General features: G+C 40.2%; 1 protein-coding gene across 1 annotated transcript in view; it reads right to left on the bottom strand.

Moving 5' to 3' along the window:
• sbf2 (SET binding factor 2) overlaps positions 1-18,628 on the bottom strand; it is a 316,027-nt gene that overhangs the window by 142,709 nt on the left and 154,690 nt on the right. The window contains 3 exon segments of the mRNA XM_034163256.1: positions 5,443-5,592; positions 13,944-14,053; positions 17,082-17,286. Of these exon segments, the coding sequence (XP_034019147.1) occupies positions 5,443-5,592; positions 13,944-14,053; positions 17,082-17,286 (465 nt within the window).

The raw sequence follows: 18,628 nt of genomic DNA, 5'->3' as shown, positions 1-18,628 counted from the left end.
TTCAAAACCTTATAAGTAAGAAGAAGAATTTTAAATTCTATTCTAGAATTAACAGGAAGCCAATGAAGAGAGGCCAATATGGGTGAGATATGCTCTCTCCTTCTAGTCCCCATCAGTACTCTAGCTGCAGCATTTTGAATTAACTGAAGGCTTTTTAGGGAACTTTTAGGACAACCTGATAATAATGAATTACAATAGTCCAGCCTAGAGGAAATAAATGCATGAATTAGTTTTTCAGCATCACTCTGAGACAAGACCTTTCTGATTTTAGAGATATTGCGTAAATGCAAAAAAGCAGTCCTACATATTTGTTTAATATGCGCTTTGAATGACATATCCTGATCAAAAATGACTCCAAGATTTCTCACAGTATTACTAGAGGTCATTGTAATGCCATCCAGAGTAAGGATCTGGTTAGACACCATGTTTCTAAGATTTGTGGGGCCAAGTACAATAACTTCAGTTTTATCTGAGTTTAAAAGCAGGAAATTAGAGGTCATCCATGTCTTTATGTCTGTAAGACAATCCTGCAGTTTAGCTAATTGGTGTGTGTCCTCTGGCTTCATGGATAGATAAAGCTGGGTATCATCTGCGTAACAATGAAAATTTAAGCAATACCGTCTAATAATACTGCCTAAGGGAAGCATGTATAAAGTGAATAAAATTGGTCCTAGCACAGAACCTTGTGGAACTCCATAATTAACTTTAGTCTGTGAAGAAGATTCCCCATTTACATGAACAAATTGTAATCTATTAGACAAATATGATTCAAACCACCGCAGCGCAGTGCCTTTAATACCTATGGCATGCTCTAATCTCTGTAATAAAATTTTATGGTCAACAGTATCAAAAGCAGCACTGAGGTCTAACAGAACAAGCACAGAGATGAGTCCACTGTCCGAGGCCATAAGAAGATCATTTGTAACCTTCACTAATGCTGTTTCTGTACTATGATGAATTCTAAAACCTGACTGAAACTCTTCAAATAGACCATTCCTCTGCAGATGATCAGTTAGCTGTTTTACAACTACCCTTTCAAGAATTTTTGAGAGAAAAGGAAGGTTGGAGATTGGCCTATAATTAGCTAAGATAGCTGGGTCAAGTGATGGCTTTTTAAGTAATGGTTTAATTACTGCCACCTTAAAAGCCTGTGGTACATAGCCAACTAACAAAGATAGATTGATCATATTTAAGATCGAAGCATTAAATAATGGTAGGGCTTCCTTGAGCAGCCTGGTAGGAATGGGGTCTAATAAACATGTTGATGGTTTGGATGAAGTAACTAATGAAAATAACTCAGACAGAACAATCGGAGAGAAAGAGTCTAACCAAATACCGGCATCACTGAAAGCAGCCAAAGATAACGATACGTCTTTGGGATGGTTATGAGTAATTTTTTCTCTAATAGTTAAAATTTTGTTAGCAAAGAAAGTCATGAAGTCATTACTAGTTAAAGTTAATGGAATACTCAGCTCAATAGAGCTCTGACTCTGTCAGCCTGGCTACAGTGCTGAAAAGAAACCTGGGGTTGTTCTTATTTTCTTCAATTAGTGATGAGTAGAAAGATGTCCTAGCTTTACGGAGGGCTTTTTTATAGAGCAACAGACTCTTTTTCCAGGCTAAGTGAAGATCTTCTAAATTAGCGAGACGCCATTTCCTCTCCAACTTACGGGTTATCTGCTTTAAGCTACGAGTTTGTGAGTTATACCACGGAGTCAGACACTTCTGATTTAAAGCTCTCTTTTTCAGAGGAGCTACAGCATCCAAAGTTGTCTTCAATGAGGATGTAAAACTATTGACAAGATACTCTATCTCCCTTACAGAGTTTAGGTAGCTACTCTGCACTGTGTTGGTATATGGCATTAGAGAACATAAAGAAGGAATCATATCCTTAAACCTAGTTACAGCGCTTTCTGAAAGACTTCTAGTGTAATGAAACTTATTCCCCACTGCTGGGTAGTCCATCAGAGTAAATGTAAATGTTATTAAGAAATGATCAGACAGAAGGGAGTTTTCAGGGAATACTGTTAAGTCTTCTATTTCCATACCATAAGTCAGAACAAGATCTAAGATATGATTAAAGTGGTGGGTGGACTCATCTACTTTTTGAGCAAAGCCAATAGAGTCTAATAATAGATTAAATGCAGTGTTGAGGCTGTCATTCTCAGCATCTGTGTGGATGTTAAAATCGCCCACTATAATTATCTTATCTGAGCTAAGCACTAAGTCAGACAAAAGGTCTGAAAATTCACAGAGAAACTCACAGTAACGACCAGGTGGACGATAGATAATAACAAATAAAACTGGTTTTTGGGACTTCCAATTTGGATGGACAAGACTAAGAGACAAGCTTTCAAATGAATTAAAGCTCTGTCTGGGTTTTTGATTAATTAATAAGCTGGAATGGAAGATTGCTGCTAATCCTCCGCCCCGGCCAGTGCTACGAGCATTCTGGCAGTTAGTGTGACTCGGGGGTGTTGACTCATTTAAACTAACATATTCATCCTGCTGTAACCAGGTTTCTGTTAGGCAGAATAAATCAATATGTTGATCAATTATTATATCATTTACCAACAGGGACTTAGAAGAGAGAGACCTAATGTTTAATAGACCACATTTAACTGTTTTAGTCTGTGGTGCAGTTGAAGGTGCATTATTATTTTTTCTTTTTGAATTTTTATGCTTAAATAGATTTTTGCTGGTTATTGGTGGTCTGGGAGCAGGCACCGTCTCTACGGGGATGGGGTAATGAGGGGATGGCAGGGGGAGAGAAGCTGCAGAGAGGTGTGTAAGACTACAACTCTGCTTCCTGGTCCCAACCCTGGATAGTCACAGTTTGGAGGATTTAAGAAAATTGGCCAGATTTCTAGAAATGAGAGCTGCTCCATCCAAAGTGGGATGGATGCCGTCTCTCCTAACAAGACCAGGTTTTCCCCAGAAGCTTTGCCAATTATCTATGAAGCCCACCTCATTTTTTGGACACCACTCAGACAGCCAGCAATTCAAGGAGAACATGCGGCTAAACATGTCACTCCCGGTCCGATTGGGGAGGGGCCCAGAGAAAATTACAGAGTCCGACATTGTTTTTGCAAAGTTACACACCGATTTAATGTTAATTTTAGTGACCTCCGATTGGCGTAACCGGGTGTCATTACTGCCGACGTGAATTACAATCTTACCAAATTTACGCTTAGCCTTAGCCAGCAGTTTCAAATTTCCTTCAATGTCGCCTGCTCTGGCCCCCGGAAGACAATTGACTATGGTTGCTGGTGTCGCTAACTTCACATTTCTCAAAACAGAGTCACCAATAACCAGAGTTTGATCCTCGGCGGGTGTGTCGTCGAGTGGGGAAAAACGGTTAGAGATGTGAACGGGTTGGCGGTGTACACGGGGCTTCTGTTTAGGGCTACGCTTCCTCCTCATAGTCACCCAGTCAGCCTGCTTTCCCGACTGCTCGGGATCTGCCAGGGGGGAACTAACGGCGGCTAAGCTACCTTGGTCCGCACCGACTACAGGGGCCTGGCTAGCTGTAGAATTTTCCACGGTGCGGAGCCGAGTCTCCAATTCGCCCAGCCTGGCCTCCAAAGCTACGAATAAGCTACACTTATTACAAGTACCGTTACTGCTAAAGGAGGCCGAGGAATAACTAAACATTTCACACCCAGAGCAGAAAAGTGCGGGAGAGACAGGAGAAGCCGCCATGCTAAATCGGCTAAGAGCTAGTAGCTACGCTAACCTAGCGGATTCCTAAAAACACGCAAAGTGAATAATGTGTAAATAATTTAGAGGTGATTCAGCAGAAGGAGTGCTTTAGTTAAGGCACGTAAAGATTACACTGGGAAACAAATCGTAATCTAGATAACTAGATCAATCTAACTGCGCAGATTAAACAGCTAACAGATACAGAAAAACACCGCTGTGCTCCGGAACAGGAAGTGATACAATACCACAGTGAGAGCCAACCACCAGTAGAGTAAACAGTATTAGTTAACATAGCAAACAAACAAATGAACATTCAATACACGAGCAACAGCTCTGGTTGACATTCCTGCTGTCAGCATGCCAATTGCACGCTCCCTCAAATCTTGCGACATCTGTGGCATTGTGCTGTGTGATAAAACTGCACCTTTCAGAGTGGCCTTTTATTGTGGACAGTCTAAGGCACACCTGTGCACTAATCATGGTGTCTAATCAGCATCTTGATATGGCACACCTGTGAGGTGGGATGGATTATCTCAGCAAAGGAGAAGTGCTCACTATCACAGATTTAGACTGGTTTGTGAACAATATTTGAGGGAAATGGTGATATTGTGTATGTGGAAAAAGTTTTAGATCTTTGAGTTCATCTCATACAAAATGGGAGCAAAACCAAAAGTGTTGTGTTTATATTTTTGTTGAGTGTATATATATATATATATATATATATATATATATATATATACACACACACACACACACACATTTACTCTGAAATTTATTTCATTACAGACAGAATGAACCCAATGACATTTGATGCTTTTTTTCTGGTGAACTTTATTTCATTTGTTAATATACATCCATTCATGTTTTTCAGGCCTGCAACACATTCCAGAAACAGTTGGGATGGTAAAAGATGCTTTGGCATTGAGAATATGAAGCACAAATACGTCTTAAGGCCAAAAACACAACAACAGATGTATATTCGCTGTTTCGCAGTTGCCGTTCTTGTGCCGTTTGGTGGTCCGTAATTCATGCGAGAGGTCGTTTCAACACAGTTCTGGTTCAGGGCACAATGCAACCACACCTCGTGAAATATGGACAACAACACAACATCGGGGCACGGCAGAAGTTCATCACAGGTGCTACACCTCTTCTAGATAACCCTCTCAACTTGGAAGAGCATGTCATCATAATAATCGCATGTGAACTTGCTGAATCAGCACCATCCACATCCTAGCTAGCCATTGTTTACATGGCATTGAAATGGTGGAACTCTGCTGGTGCCGCGATGCATTCTGGGAAGCGTAGGGGGCTGCAAGGGGGATTATGGGAAACTTTAAAGCATCAAATGAATAACAAATGAAATGAAGCTGACCGCACAAAACATCAAATATGTTTGGTTCATACAGTCTGCAAAGAAACAGACGTCAAAGTAAATGTAAGAATCAGTGTTTTTTCATTTGCATTTTCCATAACGCCCATCCACTTTTTCTGATTTGAGGTTGTATGTTGTGGTTGTATGCACGCACACGCATGCATGCACACACACACACACACACACACGCACATATTATTCTTAAGTTTGAGACTGATGAAATGGGGCCTGTAAGCATACTGAATCATGGCAGAGGGTGTGCGCTTAAATGAGCGGTGGCATTTCTGTGTCAGCCAAGACAGGCATTTATGTTGTTGTTGTATGTTTTGTTTCATGACAGGCGCATGACTCAGAGTGAAGTGACTCACCTGGAGGGCGCAGTTCAGCATGCGAATAATGTAGTCAAACTGTTGATGGTCCAGTATAGCACGGTTCTCCTGGACACGAAGACTCAGTTCCTCTGTAAGACACTGTCGAGCTGCCTTGCCTTTGAGGGCACGAAGTGCTGCGGGCAGAGTCTGTTAACAGACAGATGACCAGAGTGGGGGCACTTCAAAAAATGACGTGACTGACCTGAAGCTCATCAAACAGAGAAGACAAGCAGCAACAACATTATTAGGATGCAGAGATTTCATTAGTACAGTCTCTGGTGTATGCACATCGGTGCTGGATTTTACTAATCTGTTTATAACTATCATTTATCATTTATTATCTTTTTCAACCAAAAGATGGCTGAGGTTGCGTAAATGCTGCTGTCCCTCTGTGTGTGACAACTCAAAAGGAGGCCGATTTGGATATGACTGTGTAGAGGTGCACCAATCAGGATTTTTTAGGCCGATCACCGATCACTGAAATTTTGACCGGCCGATACCGATCAAGGCCGATACCGATCAAGTACATATTTGGATAATGCCCAAAATAATAATAAATTAATATATAAACAAAAATAAATTTAAGAAATATTACAATTTGAAAACAAATGCACCCGAACGTGATGACAGCTGCAAATGCGTAATGCTAACTTTTAACATTGAAAATGCCATAGACATGCTAATGCGTTAGCATCGCTCCCGTTTTTAAGTTATAAAATACATCTATCAACTGTTTCAGAAGACCATAACAGGTCGGTTTAACATAGAAAAGGTAAATTACTCACAGACGTATGCTCTTTAGGGTTTTAGCGGGGGGAAAGAAAGAAAGTATAAACGAAGCAACAGGCTCGAAGCATTGCTTCAATCTGCGAACCACTGGTTCGATTGGTTCAAGGTTCAGAGCAAAGCAGCGCTGCAGAAAAGTTGATCCCCGCTGCAGGGTCTGTAATCAATGTAGAGAAATGATCATTTTCCTGACAAACACACCAAGCGCTCCCTGCGCTACTGCCTGCACTGTTGTGATCGGTCCTTTTGATCAGCGCATTTTGCCGATCACCGATCAAACCGATCAAGGCGTGATCGGCCGATAATGATCGGTGGCCGATCGATCGGTGCACCTCTACTACTGTGTCTTCCGTATGTGGGTTGAAGGTTTCCTTTTATCTCAAGAGCTATTTCAAGAGCAAACCTTGTTACACCACAAAGATCTACCTTTGTGAGACAGAATTCTGATTGTAATATCAGTCTGTCTTACGATATCAGAAAGACCAACAGATCCAAGTTTAAATCCACTCCTCATTTTGGTGACATCTTCAAGACCTCAGTGTTTCCGTACATAGGACGTGCAGACATAAAACTGATTCTCTATATTCTTAACAAGGAAAAAACAAAAACAGCAATCTGATACAATACTGAAACACTCACAGCTATTTAATATACTGTTTTCAGTTCTTCAAAAATATGAAACCACTTTCCAACTTAATTTTGGTAAGGTTTTTAAATACTGTTAACTTTAATTTTTGTTATTCAGTCACTGTTTACAACTTTCCTGTCTCAACTATCTCACTTTTAATTCAGCTTGTCTATCAGTTTCCATTTGATTTTGGCTGGACCAGCATTTTCTCCCCTGTATTAGACTTTGTGCTATTCCTCCTTTTCATCTTTGTGCTGCTGAGCTCCACTATCAGTTTCCCCCTGCTTTACACCCCTATTCCACACAGCGCCGCTCCTTCCCGATTCATTCCGAATAGCAAATCGAGGCATGTTTGAAGCATCATAGTAACTCCTTGATCCATCTTTTGTCAATCTTGAACAAACTTGGTATCTATAGTAACTACGGCCATCGTCAGCACCAGTTTTGAAATTCACTGCCAAACTGGGTGTTCATAGTCTTAACAGCTTCAGTCATGTTCAAAAATCTTTAAGCGGGGTATTCCTAGTGAGTACAGCTTGACACTTGTTTGATTGTACTCTATCAGGGTAAAAAATTTGAAGCAAAAGTAGCATTTGTTGCAGTTCGGGCTGAGAATGCAGCCAGACACAGCTTTAGTTTTGTTTTCATTTGAAGAAGCATTTGAAGAATCATAGTAACTTCTTGATCAGTCTTTCGTAATCTTGAAAAAACTTGGTATCCACAGTAGTTACGGCCATCATCCAGCGCCAGTTTTGAAATCAGGGCCAAAATTTCAACCCGATTCGCAAAATCCTCACTGGTGTGGGGTAACTTCCGGATGTTCGTACTCTTAACAGCTTCAATCTTGTTCGACATCTTTAAAAAGGGTATATCCTAGTGAGTACAGCTTGAAACTTGTTTGATTGTGCTCCATCGGGATAAATATTTGAGACTGAAGCAGCATTTGTTGCGGTTCTGTCCAAGGGCACAGGGTCTTACTTTCATTTTCAGGCAGGTTGCCAGGTCTGCACTTTTTGGATCCTGGGTGAACATAGTAGAACGTACCCTGTGGAACAGGGGTGTTACTCTTTGTAGTAAAGCAGATGAGCTCACATTTTCTGTATTTGTTTGGAACTACGCTATCAGTTTCCATCTGCTTTAGTCTTTGGGTTATGTGGGGCTTGTGGTTTCCATCTGCTGCTACCATTGTGCTAACCAAAATTAGGAGTTGGCCTCAACTTTTAACATTCATGTCAAGCTGTCATTTCTCATCTATCACCACGCATAGAGCAGGTGTCACAAACCCTGCTGCTAGAGAGCTCCTGCTTTGCATGTTTTGCAATTTTCCTTGTTCTACCCACTGCTAATTAACCAAGGTATGTGCGGTTGTCCAATCAAGAGTTAGGAAATATCAGACTTGATTAGTCAGCTGTAGTTGCAGCAGGTAGACGGAAAACATGCGGGGCAGATGATCTCCAGAAGAAGGGCTGGTGACCCCTGACTAAAGCTGGGCTTACACTGTGCGAGTTTTGGCCTTTTTTCAGCCGATTTTTCACTCGAGTGAGAATTTTTGGGTCGCGCCGACTTTCAGCTTAATCGTATGTCCTGCATCGTGTAGTATACATCGAGTAACGAGCTGCGTTTAACCACTCACGACCACCTCCTGATCGGCAATCGTGTGGTCGGATGAAAATCAAACCTGTTTGATATTCTGGTTGGCCCTCGTGAGGGTATCGTGCTGTTGAAGCAGCGCTACAAGCGTCTACGTGCTGATTTACCCCAACCTCTCGCACTGCGCATGTGCAAACACCAGAGAGAGCATAAACAGTGATCATTTCTTTGGGAGAGCAGTTCCATTTCTTTTTCTACTTTTCAACTCATGTAAAGTCTTATATAGGCTTGGTTTGGCGTGTTGTCAGACTGCACTCTACTGGTGGTTGGCTCTCACTGCGGTATTGTATCACTTCCTGTTCCGGAGCACAGCAGTGTTTTGCTGTATCTGTTAGCATCTGTTTAATCTGCGTAGTTAGATTGATCTAGATAACTAGATAACGATTTATTTCACAATGTAATCTTCACGTGCCTTAACTAAAGCACCCTCTCTGCTGAATCACCTCTAAATTATTTTCACATTATTCACTTTGTGTGTTTTTAGGAATCCGCTAGCTTAGCGCAGCTATTAGCTCTTAGCCGGTTTAGCATGGTGGCTTCTCGTGTCTCTCCCGCACTTTTCTGAGCTGGGTGTGAAATGTTTAGTTATTCCTCGGTCTCCTTTAGCAGTAACAGTACTTGTAATAAGTGTAGCTTGTTCGTAGCTTTGGAGGCCAGGCTGGGCGAATTGGAGACTCGGCTCCGCACCTTGGACAAATCCTACAGCTAGCCAGGTCCCTGTAGTTGGTGCGGACCAAGGTAGCTTAGCCGCCGTTAGCTGTCCCCCAGCAGATCCCAAGCAGCCGGGAAAGCAGGCCAGCTGGGTGACTGTGAGGAAGAAGCATAGTTCTAAACAGAAGACCCCTGTACACCACCAACCCATTCACATCTCTAACCGTTTTTCCCCAGGGTCAAACTCTGGTTATTGGAGACTCTGTTTTGAGAAATGTGAAGTTAGCGACACCAGCAACCATAGTCAAATGTCTTCCGGGGGCCAGAGCAGGTGACACTGAAGGAAATTTGAAACTGCTGGCTAAGGCTAAGCGTAAATTTGGTAAGATTGTAATTCACGTCGGCAGTAATGACACCCGGTTACGCCAATCGAAGGTCACTAAAATTAATACTGAATCGGTGTGTAACTTTGCAAAAACAATGTCGGACTCTGTAGTTTTCTCTGGGTCCCTGCCCAATTGGACCGGGAGTGACATGTTTAGACGCATGTTCTCCCTGATTTGCTGGCTGTCTGAGTGGTGTCCAAAAAAATGAGGTGGGCTTCATAGATAATTGGCAAAGCTTCTGGGGAAAACCTGGTCTTGTTAGGAGAGACGGCATCCATCCCACTTTGGATGGAGCAGCTCTCATCTCTAGAAATCTGGCCAATTTTATTAAACTGTCCAAATCATGACTATCCAGGGTTGGGACCAGGAAGCAGAGTTGTAGTCTTACACACCTCTCTGCAGCTTCTCTCCCCCTGCCATCCCCCCAATACCCCATCCCCGTAGAGACAGTGCCTGCTCCCACACCACCAATAACCAGCAAAAATCTATTTAAGCATAAAAATTCAAAAAGAAAAAATAATATAGCACCTTCAACTGCACCACAGACTAAAACAGTTAAATGTGGTCTATTAAACATTAGGTCTCTCTCTTCTAAGTCCTTGTTAGTAAATGATATCATAATTGATCAACATATTGATTTATTCTGCCTTACAGAAACCTGGTTACAGCAGGATGAATATGTTAGTTTAAATGAGTCAACACCCCCGAGTCACACTAACTGTCAAAATGCTCGAAGCACGGGTCGAGGAGGAGTAGCGGCAATCTTCCACTCCAGCTTATTAATTAATCAAAGACCCAGACAGAGCTTTAATTCATTTGAAAGCTTGACTCTTAGTCTTGTCCATCCAAATTGGAAGTCTCAAAAACCAGTTTTATTTGTTATTATCTATTGTCCACCTGGTCGTTACTGTGAGATTTTTTGTGATTTTTTTTCTTTGTGCTTAGCTCAGATAAGATAATTATAGTGGGTGATTTTAACATCCACATAGATGCTGACAATGACAGCCTCAACACTGCATTTAATCTATTATTAGACTGAGTTGGCTTTGCTCAAAATGTAAATGAGCCCAACAACCACCTTAGCCACACTTTAGATCTTGCTCTGACATATGGCATAGAAATTGAAGACTTAACTATTCCCTGAAAACCCCTTTTTGTCTGATCATTTCTTAATAACATTTACATTTACTTTAATGGACTACCCAGCAGTGGGGGATAAGTTTCATTACAGTAGAAGTCTTTCTGAAAGCGCTGTAACTAGGTTTAAGGATATGATTCCTTCTTTGTTATGTTCTTCAATGCCATATATCAACACAGTGCAGAGTAGCTACCTAAACTCTGTGAGTGAGATAGATTATCTCGTCAATAGCTTTACATCCTCATTGAGCACAACTTTGGATGCTGTAGCTCCTCTGAAAAAGAGAGCCTGAAATCAGAAGTGCCTGACTCCATGGTATAACCCACAAACTCGCAGCTTAAAGCAGATAACCCGTAAGCTGGAGAGGAAATGGTGTCTCACTAATTTAGAAGATCTTCATTTAGCCTGGAAAAAGAGTCTGTTGCTCTATAAAAAAAAAGCCCTCCGTAAAGCTAGGACATCTTACTATTCATCACTAATTGAAGAAAATAAGAACCCCAGGTTTCTTTTCAGCGCTGTAGCCAGGCTGACAAAGAGTCAGAGCTCTATTGAGCCGAGTATTCCTTTAACTTTAACTAGTAATGACTTCATGGCTTTCTTCGCAAATAAAATTTTAACTATTAGAGAAAAAATTATTCATAACCATCCAAAAGACATATCTTTATGTTCGACTGCTTTCAGTAATGCTGGTATTTGGTTAGACTCTTTCTCTCCGATTGTTCTGTCTGAGTTACTTTCATTAGTCACTTCCTCCAAACCATCAACATGTCTATTAGACCCCATTCCTACCAGGCTGCTCAAGGAAGCCCTACCGTTAATTAATGCTTCGATCTTAAATATGATCAATCTATCTTTATTAGTTGGCTATGTACCACAGGCTTTTAAGGTGGCAGTAATTAAACCATTACTTAAAAAGCCATCACTTGACCCAGCTGTCTTAGCTAATTATAGGCCAATCTCCAACCTTCCTTTTCTCTCAAAAATTCTTGAAAGGGTAGTTGTATAACAGCTGACTGATCATCTGCAGAGGAATGGTCTATTTGAAGAGTTTCAGTCAGTTTCAGAATTCATCATAGTACAGAAACAGCATTAGTGAAGGTTACAAATGATCTTCTTATGGCCTCAGACAGTGGACTCATCTCTGTGCTCGTCCTGTTAGACCTCAGTGCAGCTTTTGATACTGTTGACCATAAAATTTTATTCCAGAGATTAGAGCATGCCATAGGTATTAAAGGCACTGCGCTGCAGTGGTTTGAATCATATTTATCTAATAGATTGCAATTTGTTCATGTAAATGGAAAGTCTTCTTCACGGACTAAGGTTAATTATGGAGTTCAACAAGGTTCTGTGCTAGGACCGATTTTGTTCACTTTATACATGCTTCCCTTAGGCAGTATTATTAGAAAGCATTGCTTAAATTTTAATTGTTATGCAGATGATACCAAGCTTTATCTATCCATGAAGCCAGAGAACACACACCAATTAGTTAAACTGCAGGAATGTCTTTCAGACATAAAGACATGGATGACCTCTAATTTCCTGCTTTTAAATTCAGATAAAACTGAAGTTATTGTACTTGGCCCCACAAATCTTAGAAACATGGTGTCTAACCAGATCCTTACTCTGGATGGCATTACCCTGACCTCTAGTAATACTGTGAGAAATCTTGGAGTCATTTTTGATCAGGATATGTCCTTCAATGCGCATATTAAGCAAATATGTAGGACTGTTTTATTGCATTTGCGCAATATCTCTAAAATTAGAAAGGTCTTGTCTCAGAGTGATGCTGAAAAGCTAATTCATGCATTTATTTCTTCTAGGCTGGACTATTGTAATTCATTATTATCAGGTTGTCCTAAAAGTTCCCTGAAAAGCCTTCAGTTAATTCAAAAAGCTGCAGCTAGAGTACTGACAGGGACTAGAAGGAGAGAGCATATTTCACCCATATTGGCCTATCTTCATTGGCTTCCTGTTATTTCTAGAATAGAATTTAAAATTCTTCTTCTTACTTATAAGGTTTTGAATAATCAGGTCCCAACTTATCAGATGATCAGGTGACCCTGAACCATCCCTTAGTTATGCTGCTATAGACTTCCATGATACACCCAGTGTTTCTTTCATCTCTTTTTGGTCTGTATGCACCACTCTGCATTTAATCATTAGTGATTGATCTGTGCTCTCTTCCACAGCATGTCTTTTTCCTGATTCTCTCCCCTCAGCTCCAACCAGTCCCAGCAGAAGACTGCCCCTCCCTGAGCCTGGTTCTGCTGGAGGTTTCTTCCTGTTAAAAGGGAGTTTTCCTTCCCACTGTCACCAAGTGCTTGCTCATAGGGGGTCGTTTTGACCGTTGGGGTTTTTCTGTAATTATTGTATGGCTTTTGCCTTACAATATAAAGTGCCTTGGGGCGACTGTTTGTTGTGATTTGGCGCGATATAAATAAAATTGATTTGAGTTGATATTGTTCTTTTTTTTTTGTTAAAACCTTGATGTCTCCCATCGAGAGTTTTTGCAAAAATAAGAAACGTAAATAAAGTTTAAAAGAAAAAGAAAAAGAAAAAAAAAAAACCCTTCTGTTTCCGTTTTGCTTCTGGAAACAAGAGTCCAACGTGTGGTTTTTGAACGTACAATGTGAGCAGTCAGATCGCATAAGAGGCTGTATCAGGCCGTATAGTGTGAGAGCATAAATCCTGCACTCTGAACTTTTACACCTTGCGTTTTTGTCGTACAGTTTGAGCTGGAGCCGAGTACAATGATTGAAAATATCGTACAGCGTCTGCCCAGCTTTAGAGTTACTGTAGCATACTACATGTTCACACTCAGCAGATGAAAGATTTATAGATTTGCAGATCTGCATTGCTATATTTTCTATATTACCATATACAACAGCTGTAAACCAACAGGATGCATAGAAGTAGTGGCTACCATTCCATTTCAAACATTAGCGTCTTACAAAGCAGAATGTTCTCTTGCACTATCAACACACATACAGGGAGCCCCACTGAAGGAAAATAAAGGCAAACGCCGCAAACACAATGATTTCAGAGGAAAATACAAGGTTTAAATAATAATTAGTGCTCAGCAAAATAAGATAGATTAAAGGTTTGACTGATTAGATGCCTTCTCCCATTCTGACTGTTTTCCAGATGAGAAATATTATGATGTTAACCAGCTGTACCAGTAATATAAGGGACAGATGCTTCCAGCTAATGAGCCAGTTTAAAGGTTGGCTAACTCTTGATTAAAGACAGAGTGCTTCACCTTTTCAGTCTCCAAGGTATTCTTGTTGAAGATGAAGGAAATGCAGTTACGCACCACCTCCAGCCTCCGAGCGCTGTTAAACACAGAGCTGCTTTTACCTACAATGGACACTGGAAAACAGGACAACAGGACATAGGTGAGTCATGACACAATCATGCACAACTTCAGTATTGCACTTTTAAAAGAAAGATGAATAATTTGCATGTTAATATTTTTCAAAGGACCTAGTTTTACCTGCCTAAAACTGCTGCTAATTAGTATTTTGTTGCAAAAATGTGCATCTTTCCATAATTTCTATTGTGAATTTATGTATCTGGAACAATAAAAGTGTGCATGTAGCATCACATGCCAACATTTCAAATGGGCACTGGTGATAAACATACAGTGAGCAATTATTACAGACAACTGCATCAACAAAATTATCCACAATCTTTTCTCCTCTGCAGTACTGCAAAGAAGGTGCATTGTGCATTTTCAGGAGCAGAAGTCACACAGGACTATAAGTTGTACCCATTAAAACTGCTTCTTGTAGATGAAAAATCCATATATAATTCACACTGTAGTATAAGTCGCACCATTTTTCTGTAATACCAGCTCTTTAATTTGGGATATTTGTGCAATGCACTTTTATTACTGCCATTTATTTTTTATTATTAGGGTTTATTTTGTTCAGTGCTTTGACTCCTGGGAACATCCTACATAGTCATTATACTTACTGTTATTGAACATTATGAACAAGTGATTTTTTTGTCTGTATAGTATGTCACACAGATTTTATGTCTCAGAACTTCCCAAACTACTAAAAAACCCATGACTTAAACTACTGAAAATTCTGCCTCTGGCACAGTCACAGTCAAATGATTTCTCGGCACAATTTTGTAAAACTTTCCATAAATGCCATGTCAAGTTTGGTTTATGTGTGTTGTAGCATACAAGGGTCCATAATTCACCATAATTTTCTTAGCATAGCAATATTGGATATAAGTACACAAGTATTTCTTCCTCCTGGATTCTCTGTGAAGAGCATTGCACTTAACTTCTTTTAAAGTCCAAAATAGTAGATATTTTAACCAGACAGCCTGAACACTGCTGCATGTCACATTACCTTGGAGTATCAAATTGAATGAGTTAAAACACACACACGCACAAGATGTTGTTTCATGAAATAAAGTGTCCATGTTGTACACTCATTTGTTGTGTGATGTGTCATGACAAAAAAATGGGTATTTTTTTTGAGAAATAATGCATTGGCAACAATACACATACGGCCAAGTTTTTATAATGTAAATTAGAACTAGGGATGGGTATCGATAAGATTTTATCGATATCGATACCATTATCAAATCCACTTATCGATCTGATTCCTTATCGATACCTCTTTGAATTTTTTGTGTACTAAAAGTAGGCTTTACAGGTTTTCTATGTCAGCGGGTCAAAGAGGTTTTTCTTATCGTGCACCCGCTCTGTAGAAGGGTCTTCCTGCGACCGTGAGGCAGTCGGAGTCCGTGGACATTTTTAAGACAAGACTTAAAGCCTATTTTTATTCTCTTTCTTATAAATAGTTTTTAATTTTTTATCAGTTTTATTCTTTTACTTCTGTTTTTAATTAGGTTTTTGAATTTTTAAAATTTTATTTATTTATTTTAATTTTTTATGTTGAACTGTTATATGTGAGGCGCCTTGAGATGGCTTTTGGTTGTGATTTGGTGCTTTATAAGCCGATTAAATTCAATTGAAATTGAACAACATTTTATCGAGTGTTAAAGTAAATAAATATGAAACTGGTCACTGGATCCTTAAACTTTGGACATAATAAACCTTACATGGTGGATCCTTGATCTCTGGACATAAATAGAAATAAACAAAATCTGTAGTTTTTATCAAAAGCATTTTCTTTCAGACATTATTGGCATGAATGGCTTTCCATACCTCTGAGCTGAGCTCTTGCAGCTGTGCCACATGTCAGGATGTAATTTATAAAGAATACAGGATGTATCATTTTGGGAGGAAAAAAATGTTTTAGTCAATTGTAGTTTCTTGTCTGTATTTGTATTGTATTGTATTGTACTGTATTGTCTGCGTTTGGAAAAAGATATCATTTTATTTAAAGCGGCGATTCGTTTTGAAGTTATTAATTCTGACCGGACTCTGTCTCAGCAGAGAGCTGTGCAGCGCGTGGAGCTGTGCCAAGGGAACGGAGGACGATTCTCATTTCTTGACTGCAACAAGACAAGAGTCCCAGTTAGTGACTTTAATCCACACAAAAGCGACTCATGATATTTTAATGGCTTTGAGAGGGGTTAAGAAGTGGACTTGCCATTTCTGAAGAGCAGCAAATCAAAAAATCGACGAGCTAGTGGATTGAAGCATTGCTTCATTGGTTCACGCTTCAAAGTGGAGTCGCGCTGCATAAACGGTTGATTACAGAGCAGCTGTAGGGTCTGTTATCAATGTAGAGGAATGATTATTTTCCCGACAAACACCCTCAAAAACAACGGCTGCTCTGAAGGACCGATAAGCAAAAAGGCTATTGATATCAGTGGAGCGAATCATTTCTTAACGATACTTGAAAAGAACCGGTTCTCGATACCCAAGCCTAATTAGAACAAAATGTGATAATTAGCAACTTATTTAAATCTTATATGTAAGTGAAGATATCACAAAGGCATCAAATTTTTGAAACTGATCATTTTTTATTTTTTGAACTTGATGCCAGTAATACTTTTCAAGAAAGTTCATTCAGTCATGTGTTCATCACTGTATTACATAATGTTTTCTTTCAAAAACATTTTTTTTTTTATGTTTGGGCACTGAAGTCACCAGTTTTTGAAGTCTCTAAAGTGGAATGTTCTCCCATTTATCATGTACACAGGTCTACAGCTGTAGACAAGATAATTGTCTAGGTCTAAAGCTGCACGACTGTATGGGGTCTGTATGGATCAGGACTTCAGGCAGAATGTTTTGGTCTTCAGATCCCTCAAGATAAGGAGGGGAACATCACAGACATTGTGGATAACAACCTGTGGTATTTTGTTACCACAGTAACCTCTATTCCACCAGTACAAACCAGTCCTAGTTAAAAAAAAAACCCACGATAAATAACCTTAATGAATTATAGTTGTTGATAGGTGGCCTTACCAACAACTGGTCCGGCAGGCACAACACACTTCCTCTCGGGTCGTGTGGAGGAAGGTGCACAAATGTGCTTTGCCACACCCTCCTGCAGCAGCCTCCCCACCCTCTCATCGTCGAGTAGGGGGAAGGGCACCTGGTGTACCCGTAGGTGGGACCCCTCTGATGGCCGAGGCACTTTCTGGAAGGCCATGTGGGGATTTGGGTTCTCCTATGGTACGACCAACAAAAACAGCTTATATATACATATACATATATACATACATATACATATACATACATACACATATATACATATATACATATACATACACATATATACATATACATACACATATATATATACTCAACAAAAATATAAACGCAACACTTTTGGTTTTGCTCCCATTTTGTATGAGATGAACTCAAAGATCTAAATCTTTTTCCACATACACAATATCACCATTTCTCTCAAATATTGTTCACAAACCAGTCTAAATCTGTGATAGTGAGCACTTCTCCTTTGCTGAGAAAATCCATCCCACCTCACAGGTGTGCCATACCAAGATGCTGATTAGACACCATGATTAGTGCACAGGTGTGCCTTAGACTGCCCACAATAAAAGGCCACTCTGAAAGGTGCAGTTTTATCACACAGCACAATGCCACAGATGTCGCAAGATTTGAGGGAGCGTGCAGTTGGCATGCTGACAGCAGGAATGTCAACCAGAGATGTTGCTCGTGTATTGAATGTTCATGTCTCTACCATAAGCCGTCTCCAAAGTCGTTTCAGAGAATTTGGCAGTACATCCAACCAGCCTCACAACCGCAGACCACGTGTAACCACACCAGCCCAGGACCTCCACATCCAGCATGTTCACCTCCAAGATCGTCTGAGACCAGCCACTCGGACAGCTGCTGAAACAATCGGTTTGCATAACCAAAGAATTTCTGCACAAACTGTCAGAAACCGTCTCAGGGAAGCTCGTCTGCATGCTTGTCGTCCTCATCGTGGTCTCGACCTGACTCCAGTTTGTCGTCGTAACCGACTTGAGTGGGCAAATGCTCACATTCGCTGGCGTTTGGCACGTTGGAGAGGTGTTCTCTTCGCGGATGATGCGAAGGAGATGTGTTGCACTGCATGAGGCAAATGGTGGTCACACCAGATACTGACTGGTATCCCCCCCAATAAAACAAAACTGCACCTTTCAGAGTGGCCTTTTATTGTGGGCAGTCTAAGGCACACCTGTGCACTAATCATGGTGTCTAATCAGCATCTTGGTATGGCACACCTGTGAGGTGGGATGGATTTTCTCAGCAAAGGAGAAGTGCTCACTATCACAGATTTCAACTGGTTTGTGAACAATATTTGAGGGAAATGGTGATATTGTGTATGTGGAAAAAGTTTTAGATCTTTGAGTTCATCTCATACAAAATGGGAGCAAAACCAAAAGTGTTGCGTTTATATTTTTGTTGAGTATATATATATACACATATATACACATATATATATACACACATATATACACATATATATATACACACATATATACACATATATATATACACACATA

Source organism: Thalassophryne amazonica, chromosome 2 (assembly GCF_902500255.1).
Source record: "Thalassophryne amazonica chromosome 2, fThaAma1.1, whole genome shotgun sequence".
Lineage (NCBI taxonomy): Eukaryota > Metazoa > Chordata > Actinopteri > Batrachoidiformes > Batrachoididae > Thalassophryne > Thalassophryne amazonica.
This window is presented reverse-complemented; position numbering and strand designations above follow the sequence as displayed.